Raw genomic sequence first — 26,757 nt, 5'->3', positions numbered from 1 at the left:
AGGTGTGCTAATGAAAAGTGAAATATTTGGAGAGAGAGTACATCTAGTAGAAGAATTGAATTCTTGTCTGAAGAGTGACTCATTGATGGGGCGGAGTGAAGAAAAGCATCTGTAAGGGTTCCATTTTTTCTGTCTCCATTATTTCCATTTGTTTGTTTTATGAACAAAAATATGTTGTCATTTTTTCTAAACACCAGCCCTGCAAACTAAACCAGGCTGTTAGGAGGCTTATTCCTTCACCCGATCACTTCCCTGGTCCTTCTCGCATGAACAGAGAGCAACAATACCCGAAGTCCAAAGGTGCAAACAATTCGATGTTTATTGGGGTGAACTTCCAGCAAGCAATGATTCCAGTTTCACTCCTTAGTGTCCCCCTTCCCAGCTCTGACACCACAGAACCTTGCCTGTGTCACTGTTCCCATTTCCCCCTTTAGCAAAACATGATTCCAACTTCCTCCCCCTTTAGCAAAACATGATTCCAATTCCCCCATCCCCATTCCCTTGTTCCCATTTCCCCTTTTCTTCCTGATTGCAGACTATATAGTAAAACTTGAGTTCTGCTTAGCTATACCTTAACCAATTATTTTACTGAAATTTAACCAATCCTAACATATTGTAACATGTTTATTTAACCAATTATATCCCACCACCTTAATTAGTTTACACCCAGCAAAATTAATTATACAGCAGACAGAAACAATCAAAGAACCAGACAGAGATTATACAGGCAAACAATAGGGAAATGGGGACTATGGTGATAGAACAACAAAGAAATGAGAATTTCACATCCTAGCTATTGATAAGTGAGTTCTTGCCAGACAGGATGCTATCAGACTAAGTTTCCTTTTATATCTTCTAGGCACTTCCCTTTCTCTGGAGGTGATCGGCATTATCAGGACAGGATTGTATTCCTAACAGCCCAGTAGCTATTATTTCAATGTGACCAGTCTGGAATGTAAGGATGTGACCATACGCTTCCCAGCTTTTGGCTGCCTCGGCTGCTTAGCCAAAGGCCTTAGCCTAAGAACCGGGGTTCAGACTGTCACAGTGAGAAAAGGCCTTATATAGGCAGACAGAGATTTTGATTCTTTCTTTCTTTTCTACCTCTATAACTAGTTAAATAATAAACATATACCTAAATTGTTAAAGTGTAGGCCTTTACAGACAGGCCTGAATATCTATATCCCAACACAGGCATCTGGGAATGAAGCTGGGGTTCTTTTCTTCTCTTGTCTGTCCGCCTGTCTGTCCATTTCTTTTTGTCTAATACACATTCTCGTAGTATGATCTGTTATAAATGTTCTGTAAGCGAAATTGGGCCATCAGTTGTATTTATGCAACCCCAGTGGGTTTGTACAGGTGTAAATAATTGAAACTTAATATTCTGTTGATGATTTATGAACCAGAATAAAATCCAGTTCATCCTTTTTTTGGCTGAATTGGCACTCCATGGTTAACAGGAGTAAAAAGCTATGAAAATTTGTTGTTACTAAAGGCGGCAGATATTACTCTGAATACACATGGGGGAAGCATGTCTGTGAATGACAAGGTCGCTGGCTGTTTCACAGTAACTTTAAAACATTCTAATGTCCACATTCTGAGTGTGGTACATAAGCCTTGAACAGTTACTGATATCTGCTGTAACTCATTGCTTTGTAAAGCACTTTAGAATACATTGCGTATGAAAGACATTGTATAATACATAGTTCTATTCTTTGTATAACACAGTTTCTATAAAAGTGTGGTAGATTCATTGACACTCGCAAAATGTGTTGTATCCCCTTTTAATGCCTGATTTACTAGAGGATATGACCTACTACTGCTACAACCAGCTAATGGATATTCCTTTAGCTCAAATGGTAGAGGTCTGTGCTGCAGTGCTAAAGAACCAGGGTCCTGCCTCTACTAATGACCCATGCCTATGAGGGGATCATTATGTGCAAATGTACAATTTAATATGCACACACATAATACAGCCCCAAATTTAATATGGACATGTATAATACAGCCCCAGCTTCTGCATGGTGAACTTGGGCACGCTGTAAGAATTTTGGTAGGTTTTTATTTTTGCTATTTTTCTGGGTTATTTTATGGAAATTGATTAATTTTAGGGGAAAATGTTTATATGCATTTCTGGAATGAATGAAGATACATTATTTATAGGTTTTGTAAAATAAGTTGAACATTATAGCAGCAGGATTGAAAATAACATCAAAATTTTACTTACCTCACTAACTTTCTCAGAAGATACATCCTTTCCTTGAGGATAAATTATGGCCACAAACAGAAAATGGGTGTATTTTTTTCAAACCTTTTTTCCATTACAGTTAGCAGAACGTGCAGTACCCAGCTAACTGCCATTCACATATAATGTGTCTTTAAGAATAAAATAAAAATCAGGATACACAACATTGGTCCTATTATATTTCGTACATAACAGTCAGTGTAACAAATAGTAGAATGTTAAAACAGATAAAACACTTTTATTGTTAAATCAGTATCAATCAAATCTCATTTGGTGACTATTTGCCTTTTTCAGTTCCATGAGCGATTTTTTTACTGTCTTGCCCCTCCCTGCTCCACACACACATTTTCAAATAATCAACTTCCGGTCCTCTTATCTCATGGAAACCCCCCCGAAAGCCAAATAAGGTAATGGGCAGTAACAAGTCCCATGTGCCATTCCAGAACACACTTCTTCTGCATCTGCATCTTATTGCTAGGTGCTACTTTTTAAGAAAAAAATACACGGAGATTTTTTTATTGATGAAAGATTTATATGATGACCAACATTTGCCAAAGTACAAAGTGACTTTTGAAAATGGGAGTTAGCCTCATAAGTGACTTAGGGGAAGCTTTTTAAATGTACTCTGAAGCCTAAAGATGCAGACAAGTGCCTAGTGGGATTTTCAAACATTTAAATGAGAGTGAGGCACTTAGGCACTTTTGAAAATCCCACTACGTGCCTGACTACATTTTTAGGTATGTACAACCTTTAAAAATCTGACGTTTAGACACATAGAAGTCCAAGTTTCCTTGAAAGTCAACGGGATTTAGACTCCTAAGTGCCAAAAAACATTTGAAAATTTTATCTGATATCTCTCATATTTCCAGCAAATCATCATGTAGAATTATCTTTTATAACTAACTGCTATGTTATGTATCATCGCATTATTTTACTAAATTAAAACAAAAATATTGCTAGTTAGTTGTGAGTGCTGTTGAACAGAGATCATAAGCAGTCATTTAAAATATTCCTTACAGCAAACACTAGTATAACATTTGTATTTATACTGATAATAAGATTTATCAATGTATTTTCATGTTTTCTAATGGTATAATTTTTTCTGCCATTTTCAGATTGTCACCAGGATTAAGCCCTTTGCATAATGGGAGAAAGTTGGAATATTATATATGATTATTTCATTTTTGAAAAGACTGGACTGTTGCAATATATATTTGTTAGCACATTTGCTTATATTTTGTCCAGAATGCTTCAACCTGTATTCTTACAGGAACCCACTTGATTGAAAATATTGCCCCAGTTTTAAGACCCCGACAATGTCATATTAATTTCAAAGATGTATTACTTACTTTTAAAATAGTTAATTTTTACAATTCTTTATATCTGACAGAACTTTGCTCTCTGTATATCAGCTCTCCCTTAGGATGAGAATCAGCAAGCTGTTAGGTCTGTCCAAGTTACACCTAAAAATCTCTGGAAGCAAAGGTCTTTATTAACTATGCTCCACTATTGTGGAACTAGTTCCTGTTGCTTGTTGTAGCACTCAGCCTGTTACAACCCTTAAAAATAAAGGAAGAGAAACTTCAGGTTGTTGCTTTTTTTAATTTGAAAACTCTGATTATATTAATCATATTTTATTTAAAACATCTTTTGACAACCCCTCCCCTCTTCCATGAAAGATGGTATATCAATACTTTGTGTTGATTATGCTGTTGTTGCTGTTGGATTTTGAAACTCATGCCCCTGGCAGTATGTTTCATCAGAAATGCAAGTGGATAAGATAGGCAATAGTAAAAGTTGCGCAGCAAATGACCGTGTTTGTTTGGACACTGATGCATAACTGGTAATAGTGAGGATCAGTTGGATCCTTACACATTGTATGTTCGAGGTAAGGGAGTTAAGGCATGAATGAAGGAACTTCAGTGAAAGTTCAAAAATCAGTTATCCTAGTTTGAAATAGGTCTGGTGGTAACCCTAATTTAGATATGGTACAAGTGTGACAGATATATTTTGGTCACAAATGACAAACATGATCGACAGATCATGACAAACTGACCTGAAGAAGAGCTCTGTGTGGCTCAAAAGTTTGTGTCTCTCACCAAAATAACGTGGCCCAATAAAAGATACTACCTCACTCAACTTGTGTCTCGAGTGTGATCTATAGCAGTTGATAATGGAACTCAGTCACAAAAGCCAAATTTCTGCAAATAGATGTGAATATAAGTAAGACTGTACTCAACAAACTCTTAATGAAAATACAGAATAATAGCTGTAAACTGCAGAAAGGAGAAATAAAATGCCTTGTACAATAAATAGATGAAAGTATATCTTGTAGGACTAGCATGAATAGAGGGTGCCCTAAATAGAAAAATGTGGGAAAACTGCCTGTGACAAGGCTGGCGTTGGAATGATGAAGGAGGTTCCTACGATAACTTTAAAAGAGATTTCAGGAAATAAAAATAGCATGGTACTATTCTTTGATTTTTTCCCCCAGAAAGGCAATTTGCCTTTTTATTCATAAAATTAGTCACAGCAATCCAGTCACACAGAATTGTCATGAAAATGTACCAGCTGAGGCACAGAATCTTCTCATTTGCCTTTTACCACAATGGTTACGATTGTGGAAAAACTGATCATATTTTATTCTGTATCACCCAACAAAAAACCCTCAACAAAACGTTAATACCCTGTTCAGTGGGCAAGTACAATTTGATAAACTTGCTGCAATCCTTTCTTAAACTAGTAAAATAAGTGGTCAGTGAAACAATAATTTAAACATTCTAGGAATGAAAAAAAATAAACTGGCTATAATGAATAGAATTATCAAACAGTAGTTTAATTACCTACCTTCTAGAAACCGGAGATAGTTCAGAGAAAAAATTCACTAAAGAGAGAAACCCAAAACCTCTGTGCTTAATTCCCAGCTACACCAAGTTTACATAGCTGTAAGCCACCTTTCCCTTTCCTTGATCTTAGGGTGCCTGAGGATGAAAATACTGCTCTAATTTATTTACCTTACTAGCAGCTATCTGCTGCACTGACCAAGGATGAAGTGGAACTCGTACCACTCTTCCTCTAGTGTGCCCTTTCCTCAATCCTGACATGGAATGGGAAGAAGCTGGGTGCGTAGTGTTTAACCTCTTGAGTACCATCTCCAATCAGATGTTAGTTAATAATATAGAGAATTCCTACATCCATTGTGACTGTGTAATCTACTAATATGTGAAATAAATGTAGAGTGAACTATTTGAATGCTCTTTGTTATTTGTTGAAATGACAACAGAGCTTCTGTAACAATTTTGCCTTTTAACAATTCATTTTAAAAAAAACACCATTATTTAGGAAATCCCCTTTCATTGTAGGACTCTTGATTTATGTGACTGCCTCAAAGGATCCCCACTTTTTATCTTGCTTGTGGCCTTCAACCAATTTTTATCCCCTCTATTACAGCCAGCAACCTTGCCAGTGTAGCCTTTTCCTATCAATTGTGGTGACTGACTGCCCATTATCAGTTTCTGTCTTGGCAATGAGCAACCACTCTTGGTAAAATCTTTCACTGTCCACAAGCCTAATTTCCAGAGTAGGTCTGCTTTTAGTCGGTACTTTAAGTGGGTGGGAAACAATGTGGATTAAGAGCACCAGCAATTCAGCATCTACGGCTTGCAAGATAGGCATCTATACATGTATAAAGTCAAAAAGGGAGCCAGGAGCCTGACCATATGAGAGCTGGGACTTGTAACACCACCTATCATTAAAGTTGCCCCACACTTCTCAGTGTAAGACCCTGTTTTTAGTTGCTTATAACTTTGCCTTAACCATTTGGGCTGAAATTTTCCATGCTGGATGTCTGCCTCAGGCTAAATTTTTTGGGAAAGTTTTAGCCAAACAATTCAGCTGTTTCCAAGAATGATATTAGGGAAAACATGCCCATGTTAAAAAATTCTGTTGATGTTTTCTTTGAAAACTTCTAGCATTCTATGCTTTGGAGCAGGAACTTGAGATTGGATGGCGGTGTGAGAGAGGTGCTTTTTGACATTCCAGTGAAAATCTGCCCACATTTGGATGCATTATATAAGCCTTTAAAATAAACAGTTTGTGCATGCTCAGTTGAGATGTTGGAAAATTTAGCTTCTAAATTCCCTGAAAAGAATAGTGTCTGCACTATGTATGCTCCAGCCTGAGGCTGAGTGCAACTTTCCCTGCAACTGAGTTGCTGTGAACTGTGCCAGTTCTGGGTCTGGGCAGCTGAACTGAGAGCAGGGAGACACACTCTCTTATGCTTTTAATAACTCCCTGGCTAGGCCCACGAAGCATGGAGGAGGAAGCTACTGGATTCAAAGGCAGAGAAGGCAAGGGAAGAACCTGTGCTGTGGGAGAGAGAAGGTTGGGACAAGGAGCAGTGGGTGGATGGGAGCCTACAATTGCCTGGGCAGGGAGCCTGGGAGCCAGGCAGTGAAATGGTCAGGGGGAGTGAGCCAATAAGTGTGAGGAGACTGAGAAAAAATCAGGGTGTTGGAGGGAGAACTGAGACTGGCTGGACTGAGATATTGAGACAATGAGCCAGGGATGAGGAGCTGAGAGAGGGAGACTGGTTCTGGGAGCCAGCAGGGATATGGTCATAGGTGGGGAGCACTGGAGGCCAGGATGGAGTGGTAAGAGACGTGAGATGAAGAGGCCGAATGAGGGTAACTGAGAATGGCTGGGCAAGGAGACTGGGGCAGGTAGTCTGGAATCATGAAAGTAAGACTAGCTGGACAAGACTGGGACTCTGATGAAGAGCCGAGGTGGGGAAGAAACAGGACTGGAACAGGAGGAGGAGGCGGCCGGGCAGAAAGGATCATGACTGGGGGAATAGGCAAAAGAGTCTGTGCTCACTACAGCACACTCCTTTCCAGAGCCTGGAATACAACCCAACATTGCTGAGTTTCACCATTCCTCTGCTGTCAGCAAATATCTGTGAAACCCACTGGCAGAGTGTCACATCCCCTTCTAGTGCTGGTCCACATAGAGGGGTGACTACCACAGCTATTAATTACTCTGTTAGCTCAAATTGCTGAGCTCTTGTGTGGTGGATCTAAAGATTCCAGACCTATCAGTGATGACCCATATGAATGTCAATATGATGTCATGTGAATTAATTTGTTTTTTGTTTCAAGTTTGCTTTTTTAAAAACGTAGGAAATTACACACAGACAATCCTATATTAAAATAACATTAGTAAGGTTGTTTGTAGTTTTTCTGTAGCTGCATTGATCGCAGGATATGAGAGACAAGTTGATGAAAGAGACAAGCTTCTTAGCTACACAGAGTTGTTCTTCAGGTCTGGAAAAGGTAATCAGTGTCACAGCTAAATACAGGATGGAACAGATTGTTGAGCATAAGGAGTTAACTCATATTGCAAGAGACTATTCAAGATGAAGTAGGCAATTAACATTTCCCTGGTCATAGTACAAAGGAGGGCTAGTGGCTTACAGATTGTTGTAAAGAGACATTATACCAGTGTCTCTATTCAGTCCATGATTTGTAATGTCTAGCAAAGTTACGGATTTCCGCTCCCAAGATCGTCTTCTGAAGGTGTTATGCAGGTTTCCTTGGAGGACAGTGTCTGTGAGGTCAGATATGGAGTGATCATTTTGTGAAAATTGTTCACCCACGAGTGACGGTGTTTTTGTCTCTTATCATTTTTCTGTGAGAGTTCATTCAAGAGCATAATAGTTGTATGGTTTTGCCTGCATAATTGTTGTGGGGACATCAAATTGTAATCTTACTGTCGGCCAGCTGGGATAACGGAGGTCTAGCCTCGTGACTAGAGTTGGCAGCAGGCCTAGTGGCCGGAGTCAATCATCAAGAGTCGAGCTGTAGTCAGGAGCCAACCATAGGTCAGGAACTGGAGTGAGCAGGGTAGCAGACAAGGAGTGGTTCAAAGCAGAGTCAGGACCAAGTCAAGGCTGGGTGCAAGGCAGGAGCAGCAGGAACAAGTTAACAGAGGAGCAGGCACAGTGCTGTATATGAGCCTTGAGAAGCCAGTGAGCTGCTGCTGGCTTAAGAGCCAGCCTGTTGGCATCTGCAGCCATTCAGGTTGTATGGCTACTCAGGCAGCCTGCTGCAGACCAGCTGTACTGATGAGGCTGCCTGGACTGCTATGCTGCAGGCCCTGTTTCCTCACAGTACTCCTCACCCCTTCAAGAGCGTTGTCTAGGGGGTCTTGGAACCTGGTTTCTCAGGGTAAGCGTTATAGAAGACTTGCAGGAGGTCCAGGGCATGGAGGTGGTCTGTGGGTTCCCATGAACACTCATCTGGCCATACTTGTCCCAGTCAATTTGATATTGTAGTTTCCCCAGACCTGACAAGAGTCTAAAATCTGCTGAACCACTTATTCTTCTTGGCCCGGAATGGTTATAGGTGGAGGAGGAGGAGAAGTATGGTGTAGGAAAGGGTTCTTGATAGATGCTTCCAGGAACCCCCATATTAACCCATCATGTAATTGATATATTTCATATAAAGCATGCCATGTAAGATATCATATGAAAGGTCATGATCTGCTGAAACCCATTGTTCTGTCCAAATATGTATATAATTAGTGTGTATGAAGGTATGAGATTGTGCTATATGGTTGTTACTGAAATATGTTGTAAGTTTGATAGTCTATAGTGCTAGGTGGTGATCCATTCCTAGGGGGTATTAAGCAACCATTAATCAGCAGGGGAGTAGTAAACAAGGTATTTACAATACTTTAAGGGGGTTGCACAAGCATCACACAATGGGGGATTTCTCAATTCTGTGACTCAGCAAAGCCCACCAGAACATATCTGAGCTAGTGTTTTCCAGGCACATGAACTGAGGATATAAAATAGGGGACAAATGGCTTCATGCTTTTGCCTTTCTCCTCCCCCTTCTATGCTGGTAGCAACAAGAAGACAAAGACTTAAGCTGAGGAGTCTGGTCCCAGGCTTAAAGTGGAAGCCTGTGTATTAAGAACTATAACCTGCCTGCAACATCCAGTGGTGTGAGAAAAAACTGCTTGACCCAAGTATTGCCTAGCATAATAAAGTTTAAGATTTAGACTACACACTTGCCTTTTATTTTCTTTGGTAACTGTCTCTGACCTTTTGTGCCAACCACTTAAAATCTATCTTTCTGTAGTTAATAAATGTGATTTATGTTTTACCTAAAACAGCATATTTTGCTTGAAGTGCTTGGAAAATCTCAGCTCAGATTACAAAGGCTAGTGTGTGTCCTCTCCACATTGAGGAAGGGGCAGAAAAGGTAATAAACTTACTCTGGTCAGGTTTCTTACCAGGGCAGGATGGTACAGTTCTGGGATTTAAGGCTGGGGAGATTTGCTGGTGCCTTTTTCTGTGTGATTCTTGAGTAGCTCAGGGAGTATTCATGCAATTTAGAGGCTCCACATGCTGTTGTGATGTGATAACAGTGCCTGGAGTGGTTTGCTGCTTGTCACTAGCAAAGCATTGTGAGATACAGACCAGGCTGGAGAGTTAAGGGGGCACAGTGGTACCCCAGTTTCAGGTTGTACGCTGGGGATCCTGTCACAATGGTTTTAAAAGTGAGGCATGGAAGATGGGGTGAATCTTTAGAAAGTCTGGTACTTGAAGGTAACTGGGTTAATCTGTTTTGTGATCTGGAAGGGCCCTAGGTAATTGTGGTCCAGCTTTGCAAAGGGGTGAGTTGATCACTGGTTCTGTGTGGACAATCAGATCTTATCCTGTGCTCCAAAACCAGGTGTTGGAAGGTGGGACCAGTTGGTGTACCATTTGTAGGTAGCCTTGGTGACTTCTGACTGCCTCTGGACTTCTTGGTGTGCCTGCCGGATGCAGGTTCTGAGTTTGGTAACAGCAGGCATTGAGGATTCAGCAGAGATCTTTGGATGAGCACAAAGCTAGAAACCGTAGTTAGCAAAGAAGGGAGTCTGCTTGGTGGAGGCATGTATGGCATTGTTGTATGCGAACTCTACATGAGGGATCAGGGACATCCAATCATCTTGATGATAATTCAGGACGAAATATAGTATTGCTTGAGGACCTGAATGACCCACTCCATCTGCCCATTGGTGCTGCGGTGATAGGCTATTGAGGCCAAGGTCTCAATACTCAGGTGGCATAGAAATTCTCACCAGAAGTAGGAAATAAACTGGGATCCTTAGTCAGACACCACTCCCATAGGCAAACGGTGGATGTGGAAGATATTGCTCACAAACTGGTGGGCTGTCTCCTGAGCAAAGGGAAGTGCTTGACATGGAACAAAATGCACCATTTTAGTTAAGTGATCAAGGCCTTGAGAAGGCAGTAATTCTACAAAAAATCCATGGAAACAGTGGCCGAATGCTGAGGTAGAGTAGGTGAGGGCTGGAGGAGACCCAGTGGTCTTTAACAGAGGGGTCTTGTTCCAGGCACAATGGTCACAGGACTCCACATAGGATGCAACAGAGGTGCATACAGCCATCTACCAAAAGTTCCTGGAAACCAGGTGTTGGATCTTGGAACGACTGATGTGGCCTGCTAGGGAAGCATCCGGCAGAGTTGTAGGACTCAAAGCAAGTGGCCCCTTCAGGCACATAGATATGTCCTTCATGGTATAAGATCCCGTCTTGGAATATGAAGCCTATAGAGGTCTGGTCCTGGTCGTGGTCCAAGGCTTGAAAGGTTTGGATAGCAAGGGATTGCTAGGCAACTGAATGTGGATGGAGGATAACAGTTCAGAGGCTATGGTGCAGGAAATGAAGTTTGAGGCTTGCGTATCATGGATGTAGTCTCCTCACTGGGTTTGTAGCACTCGTGCTTTCATAACAACACATCTGCCTTCCTGTTCCTTGTCCCCAGCCCATAGGTGACCACAAACTCAAATTGCATAAAGAAGAGGGACCAGCGTGCCTGCTGCTGGTTCGGGTGCTTGACCGTTTTTAAGTATTGTGAATTTTTATGAATGATCAGAACTTGGACTGGGAATCTAGCACCCACCAGAAGATGGCACCATTCTTCAATGTCTGCTTTGATAGCCAGCAATTCCTTGTCCAGAACATCATCATAGTTTACCTCAGCAGAAATGAGTTTTCTTGTGTAAAAGGCACATGGGTGAAGCCGACCATCAGGAGTAGCATATTAGGAAAGGACTGCCCCAGTATGAAGTTTGAAGCATCTTCCTCTACTGTGAACTGTCTGGTGGGGTCTGGGTGGATCAGGATGAGGTCTGTGATGAACTTCTGTTTCAGATTGTCAAAGGCAGCCTGTGCTTCTGGGAGCCATGAAAATTTGGTCCCTTTCATAGCAAGGCTGTAAGAGGGCTGGCCAAAGCAGAGAACCCTGGAATAAAACATGTATTCTGTGGACATGCTTCAGTGCTACCCAATCTGTGAAGGCTGCCTCCTTTGGAGGGTCCATTTCCAGCTTCTGAGTGGAGGTGATATATCCAAGGAATTCAACTGTGTTTCTCCTATTTGGCAAATAAATGGTTCTGGCATAGCTTTTCAAGAATAGTACGCACATGCTGTTTGTGAAGAGCCAGGTCTTTGGAGAAAATCAGAATATCATCAAGGTAGATGATGACAAAGTGGTCTAGCATATCTCCGAATATATTGTTCTGCATATTGCATACTTTGAAGGGCATGACTAGAAATTCGTAGTAGCTGTATCAAGTATGAAAGGTTGTCTTTCACTCATCTCCCTCCTCCTTGTGTCCCAGGTTATATGCCCCATGCAGATCTAACTTTGTGAAAATACAGGCCACATGGAGCCGGTATAAGAGCTCATTGATAAGGGGGAGCAGTTTCGTATGGTCACCTTGTTCAGGCCCAATAGTCAATGCATGCATGGCCACAAGGAGCCATCTTTCTTCACGATGAAAAAGATGGGAGCACCTGCTGGAGATGTGGATGGCCAGATGAAACCCTTCTGAAGTTTCTCCTGCAAGTACACGTGGAGAGAGACAGAAGTTCAGGTTTGGAGAGGGCCTATATCCGACCAAATGGGATCTTGTCTTCAGGCTGGAGATCGATTGGGCAATTGTAAGTTTGATGTGGGGGCAGGATATCCATCTTCCCCTTGTCAGAAACCTCAGAGAAGTCACAGTACTTGCGGGGGATGTTGGGTAAAGCAGGAGGGGCCGCAGCGGATGCTGAGAAAGGTGTGTAGTGAATGAGGCAGGGGATTGTAGGGCAAGAGAGGAAGATTTCATAGTTAAGGCAGTTGCATGATGTCCTGGAGAATCATATTCTATCCCTCTCTTTGCCACAAAGTTCCTATGTGATTCTAGTCAAGGTGCTTAAACTAAACTTTTTAGGGATGGTACCTAATCGTGTGTTCCTTATTTTCTGGCTGCTTGACTTGAGACCCTAGAGTCTGATTTGCAGCAGTGCTGAGCACTCTCAGCTGCAACTGAAATCAATGGGAGTTGTGCTTGGAACATATAAAATGCTATGCAATGCTACTAAGTCTGGAAAAATTAGGTTCTATGTATTGCAGATTGGGCACCCAAAATTAGATAATTTTGTCCTTAATCTCTCTGTGTCTCAGTTCCCCATCTGTAAAATGGGGATATCATCCCCTTGTCTGAAGGTGTTAACAGTGAATTCATTAGTGTTTGTGAAGCATCAGATATTACAATAATTTAGCACCAAAAGAATGAAGTTAAGGAATATTTCACAAAGACTTGACTAGAAGAATAGGTCTTTTCGGGCATGCACAACACTCTCATTAACCTTATCAAGAGTCATGTGCACTTGTCAGAGGGGAAATAACGCTTTAAAAATAAATAGCAATGCAGACGTTAAAGTATGGCTTTAAAATGTATTTTTCTATTTAATTAAATGGCTGTTTTGTTTTGCCTAATTATTGTACTTGCACATGAGTTCATTACTGGCATGTTGAATTGTTTCTAATGGTTCTTTTGTCTTTCTTAACTGAGGAAGTAATCCAGGTTTTTTTGAATCCAGGATTCAAAACAAAATTTTGAAAAGGCTACCGCAACAATAAGCCCCAGCTGTATTTGACCATAGAAATTACTGATGTGATGTTGCTTAATATGGTGCAGATGAAGGTCCTGATTCTCCAGTGCCTCCTGTACTTTATGCAATCATGCATACTGCTGGAAAGTGGATATAAAATGCTGCTATTCTGACTTAGTATCATTTTTCCTTGCTTAGCAATCGTGTAAGTGACTGATTACTAGAGCTAGGTGAAATTTTTCTGACAAATATTTTATTTTGGGCCGACCAATACTTTTCGCGAATTTGACACAAATTTGCTGAATAGTTTTAGCCAAAAAAACTTGGACGGCAAGACGGAAGCTAGATTCACAAAGAGACTTAGGCAACATTCAAAAAATGAAGGTGGTGGTGGTGCTGCCAGTTCTTCCCTTATAATATTTTATAGTCCTACTGTTAAGAGCATTCACCTGGGATGTGAGAGACCCAGGTTCAATTCTCCACTCTACCTCATGTAGATAAGGGAATTTAAAATTGGGTCTCTGACACTGTAGCTGAGTGTCTCAACAACCAGGCAGATAGGATATTCTGGGGTGGGTCTCTTTCTTTCTCTCTTCTCCCTTCCCTTCCCATTGAAGCTTTTCTACTTTGTATAAATACTTATTGGGCCAGAGAGAGCCAGTGAGTCTGACTATATAGCCTGGTGGTTAGGGGACTCACTGGGGTGAGAAACTCCGGTTCTAGAGTCTGCTCCAATGGATGCGGAAGTCCGATGTACTGCAATGAGATTATTGGTTTAAAATAGGTGCAGTGAGAGAACAGAAACAAATATGACAGTAGAATGAAGAAAGAAAAAAATAAATAATGAATAACAGATACAAAATGAAGATTTCACAGATACAGTTTAAAATTGATAGAAGACTGTCTATGTTGCATCAGATTTCTAGAACTTTTAAACTGTTGAAAGTGTAACAATAAATAAAATACAAATTGGCCATTTTATGTAAAATATCTAAAAATTCAAAGGTTTTTTCCTAAAAAATAGAATAGAACATTGATTTTTGTGTCTCACACTCTTCGTTAAAATTTGTTCCACAGTTAAATGTCTTGCACATTGCATAGATTTTTCTCTTAACAGCCTAGTCTTTTTAAAAAATCATTATAGCTAATTAACACTTTGTGAATGAAAAACGTGCTGGGAATTAAATTTGGCTGGGGGAAAGTGTGTCTCGGACAGAAGTCAAACTCATGGTCCTGTTAAAAAATATTATTTTCTTTCACTTTTATATTATTTCATCTTTAAGAATACAAAATAATACAATATAACATTTAAACATCTCAATAAAAACACACAAATATAAGCAATGATAATATCATATTCACACATAGAAGTCATCCTTTTTACTTAGTAAAAGAGAAAAAAAATAAGAAATCATTCACTTCCAGCAAATTTGAAATTATCTGTTGGAACCTAATAAAAGAACATAATGCTATAATTTTGCATATTTCATTGGGAAACTTATTTCTTTGTTATATAGCCTTATAGATGTGATGAGCAGTCTGATTATTAGTTCATGCTCCTTTTCTATAAACGTGGAGAGGATTTAGCCAAGTAACAGCATTGTTTGTTCAGCTGGGCTGTGATATCTAGAAGCCAACTTATTCATCCTAAGGTTTACCAGTCCTTGGAAATAACCATTGTTTGAATGAGATGCAGGCCAATCAGATAAAGCAGTGTAAGAGTGCCTTTTAGTTGGTGTTGAACTACAGGTGGTAGAGTGGTGGTGATTGTATATGCTGTTCGAGTGCTTTACTATCAGCATTTTCACTCTCTTCCCCATGCTGCAGAAAGTTACACTGGAAGATTCTTACCTTCCATATAATTGGGATCAATGCAGGCTTTTCCCCCTAATTAAAGTAATTTGTTCTTGTGATCATGTCTCTTATAAACATAAAAAAGGCACATGAAAAGTAAAGGTTACGATTGCTGAAATCATAATTGGTTTGATACATACTTGCAACAGAAACAAAAGTATATGGAGCCAGATCCTCGCTGGGGTAAATTACTTGATATAAGTACATATTAATTCTCATCTCAAGGAATCAGTGTCGATAAATATTGTATGTAATTTAAATTAATGTAATTTCTCTTTGTTTAAAGTAATTCATACAACAGGTCTGAATCCCATAATATGACTAGGAGTACTTGTGGCACCTTAGAGACAAACAAATTTATTTGAGCATAAGCTTTCATGGGCTAAAACCCACTTCATCGCATTCATGCAGTGGAAAATACAGTAGGAAGATATATATATATATATATATATATATATATATATATATATACACAGAGAACATGAAAAAATGGATGTTGCCATACACTCTATAACGAGAGTGATCAATTAAGGTGAATTATTATCAGCAGGAGAAAAAAACCTTTTGTAGTGATAATCAGGATGGACCATTTCCAACAGTGGACAAGAAGGTGTGAGTAACAGTAGTGGGGGGGGAATAAGCATGGGGAAATAGTTTTACTTTGTGTAATGACCCATCCACTCCCAGTCTTTAGTCAAGCATAATTTAATGGTGTCCAGTTTGCAAATTAATTCCAATTCAGCAGTCTCTTGTTGGACAAATAAATAAATAAATGAATAAAGACTGGGAGTGGATGTGTGATTACACAAAGTAAAACTATTTCCCCTTGTTTATTCCCCCCCCCCCGGTTCTCACACGTTCTTGTCAACTGCTGGAAATGGCCCACCTTGATTATCACTACCCTAAAACTAAAAGTTTCCCCCTGCTCTCCTGCTGGTAATAGCTAACCTTACCAGATCACTCTTGTTACAGTGTGTATGGTAACACCCATTGTTTCATGTTCTCTGAGTATATAAAATCTCCCCACTTTATTTTCCACTGGATGCATCCGATGAAGTGAGCTGTAGCTCACGAAAGCTCATGCTCAAATAAATTTGTTAGTCTCTAAGGTGCCACAAGTACTCCTTTTCTTTTTTCGTTGGAGTCTGTTTTTGAAGTTTTGTTGTTGTAATATTGCGAATTTTAGTGACCAGGGAGATTGAAGTGTTCTCCAACTGGTTTTTGAATGTTATAATTCTTGACATCTGATTTGTGTCCATTTATTCTTTTACGTAGAGACTGTCTAGTTTGACCAATGTACATGGCAGAGGGGCATTGCTGGCACATGATGGCATATATCACATTGGTGGATGTGCAGGTGAATGAGCCTCTGAGAGTGTGGCTGATAGTGTGACTCCAACGAGAGGCTGCTGAATTGGAATTAATTTGCAAACTGGACACTGTTAAATTAGGCTTGAATAAAGACTGGGAGTGGATAGGTCATTACACAAAGTAAACTGTTTCCTCATGCTTATTCCACCCCCCCCCCACCACCGTTACTCAACCTTCTTGTCAGCTGTTGGAAATGGGCCATCCTTATTATCACGACAAAAGGTTTTTTTCTCCTGATAACTCACCTTAATTGATCACTCTCATTAGTGTGTATGGCAACACCCATTTTTTCATGTTTTCTGTGTGTGTGTGTTTAGTGTATATATATGTATATATATATCTTCCTACTGTATTTTCCACTGCATGCATCCAATGAAGTGGGTTTTAGCCCATGAAAGCTTATGCTCAAATAAATTTGTTAGCCTCTAAGGTGCCACAAGTACTCCCCATTTTTTTTGCTGATGCAGACTAACATGGCTACCACTCTGAAACCTGTCATAATATGATTGGAACTCATACCCATGGTGAACGCTGTTTTGCTTGGAATCATTCTTTGAGTATAAATGTGTTACTGAGCAGTATGGCAGTTGGTTCACACTCTGATACTCTGAATATGCCAGCATTTTTATGACTGACTTAGAACAACGCTTCCTCAGCTCTTGTCCCCTTACAGCCCTATTCTGCTTGTGCTACATTGATGACATCTGCATCATCTGGACCCATAGGAAGGAGGACCTTGAGGAATTCCACCAAGATTTCAACAATTTCCACCCTACCATCAACCTCAGCCTGGATCAGTCTACAAAAGAGGTCCACTTCCTAGGCACTACAGTGCTAATAAGCGATGGTCACACAAACACCACCCTATACCGGAAACCTACTGACCGCTGTACTTACCTACATGCCTCCAGCTTCCATCCAGGACACACCACACGATCCATTGTCTACAGCCAAGCTCTAAGATGCAACCGCATTTGCTCCAATCCCTCAGACAGAGACAAACACCTACAGAATCTCTATCAAGCATTCTTAAAACTGCAATACCCACCTGCTGAAGTGAAGAAACAGATTGACAGAGCCAGAAGGGTACCGAGAAGTCACCTACTACAAGACAGGCCTAACAAAGAAAGTAACAGAACGCCACTAGCCGTCTCCTACAGCCCCCAACTAAAACCTCTCCTGTGCATCATAAAGGATCTACAACCTATCCTGAAGGATGATCCCTCACTCTCACAGACCTTGGGAGACAGGCCAGTCCTCGCTTACAGACAGCAAATACTCACCAGCAACTACACACCACACAACAAAAAAACCAACCCAGGAACCAAACCCTGCAACAACCCCCGGTTCCACCTATGTCCACATATCTATTCAAGGGACACCAACATAGGACCTAACCACATCAGCCACACTATCAAGGGCTCATTCTCTTGCACATCTACCAATGTGATATATGCCATTATGTGCCAGCAATGCTCCTCTGCCATGTACATTGGCCAAACCGGACAGTCTCTACACAAAAGAATAAATGGGCACAAATCTGACGTCAGGAATTACAACATTCAAAAACCAGTAGGAGAACACTTCAGTCTCTTTGGTCACTCAATAACAGAACTAAAAGTGGCAATTCTTCAACAAAAAAACTTCAAAAACAGACACTAATATAAAGCTGCGGAACTGGAATTAATTTGCAAACTGGATACCATTAGATTAGGCCTGAATAGAGACTGGGTGTGGTTGGTACATTACAAACCCTAAACTTAATTTCCCCAATATTAATTTCTCCCTACTGTTACTCACACCTTCTTGTCAACTGTCTGTAATGGGCCACTCTCTTACTACTTCAAAAGTTATTTTTCCTCCCTTGGTATCCTGCTGTTAATTGATTTATCTCATTAGCCTGACCACACACTTGGTAAAGCAACTCCCATCCATTCATGTATTTATACCTGCTCCTATATTTTCAGTCCATGCATCTGATGAAGTGGGTTCTAACCCACGAAAGCTTACGCCCAAATAAATTTGTTATTCTCTAAGGTGCCACAAGGACTCCTAGTTAGTTTTGTTCAGAGGGGCATAGGTTTTATATATGTAAGATGAGGCTCTGTAGGCATTAGTGGCTAACAGAATTTCATGATTAGAGGACACCAAAAATCATTGTTGGGTATTGTTGCCTGAAAGTGGTATAAAAAGGAACTACTAAACAACCTCCATTCCCTTTCTTTCCTTTGGTAGGATGAGACCCGGTGCTAAAATTTACTGTTGATATGAAGGATATTATAGAGGAAATCTTTATTGAAATAAATGACCAAACTCCCGTTTGTTTCAATGGAGCCAAGCTTTCACCATAAAACTGCAGCAGTTCTGCAATGGGTATACTGGTATGGTGGACTATTGGTGTTAAAATTCCAGTGTACCACTTTATTTTTAGCAGTGTAACTACAGCACCATATCTGTGTGTGCCTTTACTGTAGAGACAGTTATTTTATTTTTCGGTACTGTGAAGCTTAGTAATTGTAACATCTATATAATTCAGTTGTAGAATATTGTAAAATCCATGCAAGTATTACAATAAACCTAAAACATTTAAGTGCATTTTTAACAAAAATTTAAACCATTTTTCAGTGTAAAAATCTGGAAACTGACAATGCTCCTACTATATTTTAAAGGACCTTTTGAAAAAAGTACTAATTCAGGAGGCATGACTATCTTGGTAATAGTACAATTTACAATTCAGTGAAAAAATAACTCTTGAATCTTTATGCTAATTCTTATTTCTCAATTTTTGCTTGAGTTCATACTATTTTGCTTGAGTTCATACTTTCTGACTGCGCCGACAGATTGTTTGGTGACAAATACATAAACATTGAAATGCCAAATGACTTTCTGACCTTTACCATTCTCCATATATTTGAAGTAAAAGTAATAGTAAATGTTCAGGTACGACAGGAAGTTTTTAATATTTTTTAAAATATATGTGCACCAGAATCCTACTTGGCTGTTTTTTTACAATCTGTTTTGCCCACAGACAGCCTTTTGATTGACTACCAGTTTACCTTCAGCTTACTACAAGAAGATGATCGCCACTTCACTGCCATAAACTTTATAGCAAACCCTGAACAGGTGAGAGATGTAATTAATCAACTCTAATGTAATTTTCTTCCAACCAAGGATATCAACTTTTCCATTGGATTTGATGGTGATTTTAGCTCTGCCAAGCACCTGTCAGTATCTAGGGATAATCCAAAACTTGTTGACATCACTAGACTGACTTTGACTTCTATGCAAGACCCATCTTTAAGCTTCTTTAACTTTCTGAAAAGTAGGTGTACTTGAGATAAATATCTCTAAATTCAGTCTCCATATTTTTGATATTGCAGCTTTCTGAAACACTCATATAACTTGTGAAATTATATTTCTGTCATTTTAGAGGAGCAATCGAAACAAATAGGTTTGCATTGTTGTTCTCTGTTGTCCTCTTGCAACCTCACTGCAACTCAGGCATAGCATATGGTCTGATCAGCCACGCCAAAACATGGCAAATGTGTATCAGCCTTGGGCTGTTTAGGACATTGCTTTTAGCTACTTTTCTGGTTACAGGCTTACGTTGTTGTTGCAAAATACACAGTCTTGGCTGACTAAGCCAGACTTTTCTTAGAAAAAGAGAGCTAGGAAGAGAAGAAATAAGGTAGGGAAGGAAAAGAGCACACAAAGGATGCATGGGAAAGCTGGAGGGGAAGCTGTGACAAAGCCTCACATCCTAGGTAGTATTTGGGATGCTTCTGGAACTGGTTGAGGTGGTTTTGGCATCTGGTGGCTCCCTCTGGCCTGATCTGGTCAGGATATTTCTCAGAATTAGGATGAAGAAGGTCAGGGGCTCTAGGAGATAGGGAAAGAGAGTGGCAGATATGTTGGGGAAGATTGTACCAGTAGCTAATTTTTTGTTGCAAAATACCCATCCCTAGATTTGTATAAAATTGAGTTATATTTTAATGTGTGTGCCCTCATGACCTAAAACAGAGAATTTCAGCAGAGGATAATTATGATGGTGCAGCACATAGATTATATATTAAGAAGGTTTTGTGTTTAAGGTGTCTCATCTCATTTGCCACTTAGGGCTCATCTACACTGCCCTACAGTTCAGAATACTTGAGTGTGAACAGAAGAGTGCACCCAGGTGCTGAGCTGTAACTCTCCCATGTAAATACTGTGGGTGTAAACCAAAAGGTTCCTACTTTGCATTAATGCAGTCCTGCTTGAAGAGGACTACACTACAAACCTTTTAGTTCGTGCCCACAGTGTCCACATGGGGGAGTTACAGCACAGCTCTTTGGTGTGCACTGCTGTTCACACCCCTGTAGCCCAAACTACAGGGCAGTGTAGACATAGCTTCTCTGTAGTACTGGGGACATATTTTCCTACTGTTTTCCTATTTCTCAGGATTTTCAGTCTCAATTTATGATGATGGGAAAGTGGCACAAAAATAACCCTAAATAAATAAATAATAAAAACTGTGTAAAGGGCAGCAGAGACTGTTCAGAAATTTTCTGAGTCAAAACAAAATTTCAAAGTGAATGAGCGAATGGCCCTAATGCCCTATGGGCATCAATCTTAGCTAGAGATTGAGGCCCCGCCAGGCTGTGAGCCTGTAGTTACAGTGAAGCTTGTATGTTTGACTCTGATTTAAAAGAACTGGATGTATACATTTTGGGTGGTTGTATATTGGAAATTAAATGAAGTTTATGGTGGACCTGATATTCTGTGAATGTGTTTTGGTGTTAGTTTAGTTTAAAGGGTGATTTCCTTGATTTGTGGTGATTATATTCCCAGGAAATTAATCTGAGCAATTTTATCTCAATGTTAGTTGAGTGTGAGAGTCAGAAAATATTTTCTAAAAGTGAAGGTTACTACAGTATATATAGTCTACCAAAGAAAGTGGTGGAAACCCACTAACTGGGATCATTTAAGTATAGACTGGATTAAATATGTTAGAATATCCTTTACTGAACAAATTTTTATTATCAGGACAAGTAATTTTTATGAATATTTTTATTCATATGTAGGCTGAGTTTTTTAGTTTTCAAAAAATAGTGTTTCTTGATTTAGATCATTGGTGAAAGTTGTATCTCAGGGTCATGTCCTGTCAATGGGAGTTTTGCTCTTGACTTCACTGGGCCCAATGTTTGCAGTCTATAGTAGATATGTGAAAAAGGGGGAGAATTAATACATTTAATTATGTACAATAGAGGTACATTCAGTGCATTAGGCAGTACATTTCTGTTATATTTTGTTAATTTTAATGTTACCTTTTCTTTATATCTAGTCAAACAAAAATTTGGATATATCAATTAATGCATCAAACAACTTTAACCTCAATATTACATGGTCTATTGGTTCTACAGGTAAGGAAGCATTTTGGCATGATGTCTTTGTCCTGTATGTCTCAAGAACTGTTCGTTTAAGCTATTTTAACATAATTGTCCTCTTTGTTGCTAATTTCAGTAATAAAATTTTATAAAATGTATTATTTTGCTATTATCATTATGCTAGTATTAGTAATACTTAAAATTCATATACTAATTTGTAATCTGAACAAAGCTTCATTAATATGTTAACTTTCTCTTCTATTCAATTAAAATTTCTTTGGTAGCAAAAGCTTGTACTCTATTTAATTTTTTTAAATGGCAGTGTTATGAAATGCTGTGATTTTAATTAAGATAAATTACTTCCTAAACTACTGGGGAGACTGAGATTTTAATTTCGTTGTTTCAGTGTTCAAGCTAAAAATTTAATTATTAACCTTAACATTGATATCAAACAATAAAATTCATCTGTGAATGCTGATAAAAGGAGCTGCTTATCTGTTTTTTTTCCCAACTTTGAACCCCATTATGCCTTTTGCTTTAATAAAGAGGAAGAAAAGCTTTATTTAGGAAGTTTCCATGAATTGGTTCTGTTGACTTTCTGAAAATATATCCAAGGAGAAGCACAATGCTTACAACTTAAAATGTACATTTAAAAAAAAAGAATAAAACTAGGCCTTTAAAGATGGTTTAAGAACTTACATATTCTTGAGAATTTTTGCACTTAGTTGCATCTAACAGTGTTTTATGGGAGGTCTTGAAAGCTTTGTTTTCACATATCCTTGCTAGCAAATTCTATTTTTTTCCATGATCATCTTTTTTACTTCACTAAGTCAGCAATGCCCTGATCAAACAGAATTGGTGAGAAGCCTTATGGTTTACAATAAATGATATATGGTTATCTGGTTTATTATTCATGTTTCTAAGAGCAGTTGAAACACTATAGCAATATTTTAAAATGTAGACAAATTCACTTTCCACACTTTAGTAACCTATGAATTTTTATTGAAATGGGATGTAAATTACTAGAGGAAACCGTATTAGCTGTGTAGTTAACTGGGATAAGCTTGCTATAAAACTCATATCAAAGTACATCTTCCATCAATTTTATAAATCATTCATAATCTTTTGAAATTGGCATGGGCGTATGAGTGAATTTTCTGTGTGTGTGTATACATGTGTGTCATATACTTGTATGTTTAATGTATAATGTATAATAAACAGAAAAAAATGATAAAAGAATGTTAAGGTTGCAATGTCAAGCACTCTGAAGTAAAGTTAAATTGCAGTTGCCTGAGCAAACTTACTTTGGCCCCTTTTATGATAATTTAATATTTCTTTGTATTTTTAGCAGGAACAATATCTGGAGAAGAGATTCCTGTTGTTTCCAAGACTAATATCAAGGAATTTACAGATAGCTTTTCTTGTGAAAAATTCAACTTTCGGAGTAACCCAAACATCACTTTCTATGTGTATGTCAGCAATTTTTCCTGGCCAATCAAAATACAGGTTAGTTGTAAATATTAAGCCATTTACTACTCCAGGTGATTGAGAGGTTTTGTTTTGTTACTTACATGAATATTTCCATTGCTACTGAGACTGCAGAAATGATTCTTATGTAGATAATATATTCTCCAGAGTATGTTTTGTTGTATATATTTAGTCTTTCTGCAAACTGGAGTACCTCCAAGTGACTAATGACTTACTCCTGTTTATTTATGTTCCATTAATTATGACATTTGTATTGAGGGCTATTTTGTTTACAAATGTTTGTTCAAAATGAATGAGATTTTTAATCCTCAGTTGTACCCTCAAGGTAAAAATTAGTGCATAACAATAATATATGTTCTGATTAGGTTTTTGTAAACCATTAGCTTTCTTACTAATTGAATTTTAATTGGTTAAAGGTTTAATGTGTGTGCTGTACTATAGTGTGACAGCTTGTATACAGCGTTGTTGTAGCTGTGCTGGTCTCAGGATATTAGCGAGACAAGGTGGGTGAGGTAGTATCTTTAATGGATAAACTTCTGTTGGTGAGAGAGACATATAACATTTGGTAAAGGTGTATTCAGTTAGAATTCATTTTCTCTTTTGGGACTTAAGCCAGCGAGGTATTTAATACCCTGAATTTCTACTGATATTAGTAGGAATTGATGGCACTGAGTATCTCTCACAATTTGTTCCTCTGTAAGGTGTAGGATTCTTCCGTAGTTGTTATACTATTTTGTGGTGATTTGCTAGAAACTTCTGGAATTGCTGACATGGTCATATCAAGCATGACCACCACTTGACTTATAAATGAATGTAGGGTCTTGCCCAGTGAGCGAGACCCTATTTTTAAGTACCACTGCAGACTGATAACATGTTAGAATTCCCCCCTCCCCATGCATTAACAATCAAGAGTCTGCGTAAACCACCGTAGCTCAGGATGCTCTCAGAGTGAATAAGTTACTCTGAAACTCTCTCTCCTTCTCTGAGTGCTTGTCCATATATTTTCCACTCTTGGAGCGCATGGGCGCCATGTACCCAAGCTATTTTTGGGGCGGGGGAGGGCAGCAGTGTTTGTTGAAGCTGCACTTGTGCCCTAGGTGTCAGTCTGTCTCTCTTGCTCACTGTGCGACTAACCCTTTGTACTATAAATAGTTGTTGAGATGTTTAGTGTTGGTGAGTCATAGTTTAGTCTTTATTCCCTTTATTATAAAAAACAAAAAACAATAGTTTCTTAATTTCTCTATTGTGACTTTCCCAGTAACATGTCCAGCCCTTATGTCAGAGCCAAAGTCTCCTGGATTTAAAATCTGCCCATTGTGTGATGCAGTGATGTTGCTTCATGTTGGTAATGCAAGGTTCCTATTCCTCTTGGACGGAAGGAGCACTATTCTGCTGAGGGGCAGACTTAGGTCACCCTCTGCAGGTCTAACAAGAAAAGGCAGAGATCCCCTTATCCTGCCTCTCTTATAGAGGGCTTAAGGCCTAAAATGGGCCTGTCCGGCGTCTTCTCAGGCACTGGTCATTGTGCCTCTGAACTAGTTGAGTCAACCTTCAGGTGTCACCCAGTACTGATCCCTCAACACCAAGCCTCTTGACACTGGCAACTTCAGTATCCACCATTCATGTACGGATGGCTTGTATCTACCTGTGCACAGCACTCCCTTTCTTGTTTGCGAAAACTTTCACAGTTATGAGTAGTGTCCCGGGGCTGGCTAAATCACCTCTACTTTCATCTGTGGCAAAGATACCATCCTCCCTACTAGCCGCTGCCCCAGTACAGTGCTGAGCACCTTAGCAGAACTAGCCACACTGTAAATTGAAATTTATGTGGGACTCCAATTACGACTTCTCTGCTTCTGGAATTGGAATACGCTTTAGAGTATTGACTACACTCACAGTTTGTTCAAGAGACCAAATAACCAAACATAGCCAAATTTATTGTCTAAAGACAAAGTAGTATACTACAAAAAGCAGACTTACATACCCACCTTCTGGAAAGTAAATTCTCTTAGTGTGTTTACCTTTTATGGAAGGTGTGCTTCAAAGATATGCATTTCAGCTACTAATATTTCTGGCATGATTTTACAAGTAATAAAACTCTTTACACATCACTTATAGTTTAATACACTTGTTTGTGCCAGCTTTGTCCTTGGTACCTCCCCATATTTTTTCCATATCTCGTTTTGAATACTACATTCCAAGTGTTGATGCACCATGAAAGTACTCCCTACCTGTACTCAGTGCAAAGTATTTATCAGTCATTGTTTTGACAAGTTTCCTATTTTCTAATGTCACAGCTGACTTCAGCATTGCAAAGTGTGAAACTGCAGAAAAACCTGAGAGTCTCTGGATTAAGTTTAGAAGTGTGAGCAACAAGGATGACGTCATGGTGGGAGTCTGCTATAGACCACCAGACCAGGGAGAGGAGGTGGATGAGGCTTTCTTCAGGCAACTAACAGAAGTGTTAGATCACCTGGTTCTCATGGGGGACTTCAATCACCCCGATATCTGCTGGGAGAGCAATACAGCAGTGCATAGACAATCCAGGAAGTTTTTGGAAAGGGTAGGGGACAATTTCCTGGTGCAAATGCTGGAGGAACCAATTAGGGGCAGAGCTCTTCTTGACCTGCTGCTCACAAACTGGGAAGAATTAGTAGGGGAAGCAAAAGATGGGAACCTGGGAGGCAGTGACCATGAAATGGTCAAGTTCAGGATCCTGACACAAGGAAGAAAGGAGAGCAGCAGAATACGGAAAAAGCAGAAAAGCAGACTTTAACTCTCTCAGAGAACAGATGGGCAGGATCCCGTGGGAGAATAACGTGAGTGGGAAAGGAGTCCAGGAGAGCTGGCTGTATTTTAAAGAATCCTTATTGAGGTTACAGGGACAAGCCATCCTGATGTGTAGAAAGAAGAGTAAATATGGCAGGCGACCAGCTTGGCATAACAGTGAAATCCTTGCTGATCTTAAACACAAAAAAGAAGCTTACAAGAAGTGGAATATTGGACAAATGACCAGGGAGGAGTATAAAAATATTGCTCAGGCATGCAGGAGTGAAATCAGGAAGGCCAAATCAGACTTGGAGTTGCAGCGAGCAAGGGTTGTTAAGAGTAACAAGAAGGGTTTCTACAAGTATGTTAGCAACAAGAAAAAGGTCAAGGAAAGTGAGGCCCCTTAATGAATGGGAGAGGCAACCTAGTGACAGAGGATGTGGAAAAAGTTAATGTACTCAATGCTTTTTTTGCCTTCATCTTCACGAACAAAGTCAGCTCCCAGACTACTGCACTGGGCAGCACAGTATGGGGAGGAGGTGACCAGCCCTCTGTAGAGAAAGAAGTGGTTGAGGACTATTTAGAAAAGCTGGATGAGCACAAGTCCATGGGGCCGGATGCGTTGCATCCGAGAGTGCTAAAGGAGTTGGTGGATGTGATTGTAGATCCGTTGGCCATTCATCTTTGAAAACTCATGGTGTTTGGGGG

General features: G+C 39.5%; 1 protein-coding gene across 4 annotated transcripts in view; it reads left to right on the top strand.

The window, feature by feature from the left end:
• Nucleotides 1-26,757, top strand: part of ATRNL1 (attractin like 1) — a 1,055,790-nt gene that overhangs the window by 492,477 nt on the left and 536,556 nt on the right. For 3 of the 4 annotated variants that reach the window (XM_048857032.2, XM_048857033.2, XM_048857034.2), the window contains exons 23-25: nt 19,455-19,549; nt 21,750-21,828; nt 23,141-23,298. In XM_048857032.2, the coding sequence (XP_048712989.2) occupies nt 19,455-19,549; nt 21,750-21,828; nt 23,141-23,298 (332 nt within the window). Of the gene's footprint in view, nt 1-17,082; nt 18,930-19,454; nt 19,550-21,749; nt 21,829-23,140; nt 23,299-26,757 lie in introns of those variants that run through there. The other variant, XM_048857035.2, reaches the window with a different exon arrangement.

The sequence above is a fragment of the Caretta caretta genome, chromosome 7 (assembly GCF_965140235.1).
Source record: "Caretta caretta isolate rCarCar2 chromosome 7, rCarCar1.hap1, whole genome shotgun sequence".
Lineage (NCBI taxonomy): Eukaryota > Metazoa > Chordata > Testudines > Cheloniidae > Caretta > Caretta caretta.
This window is presented reverse-complemented; position numbering and strand designations above follow the sequence as displayed.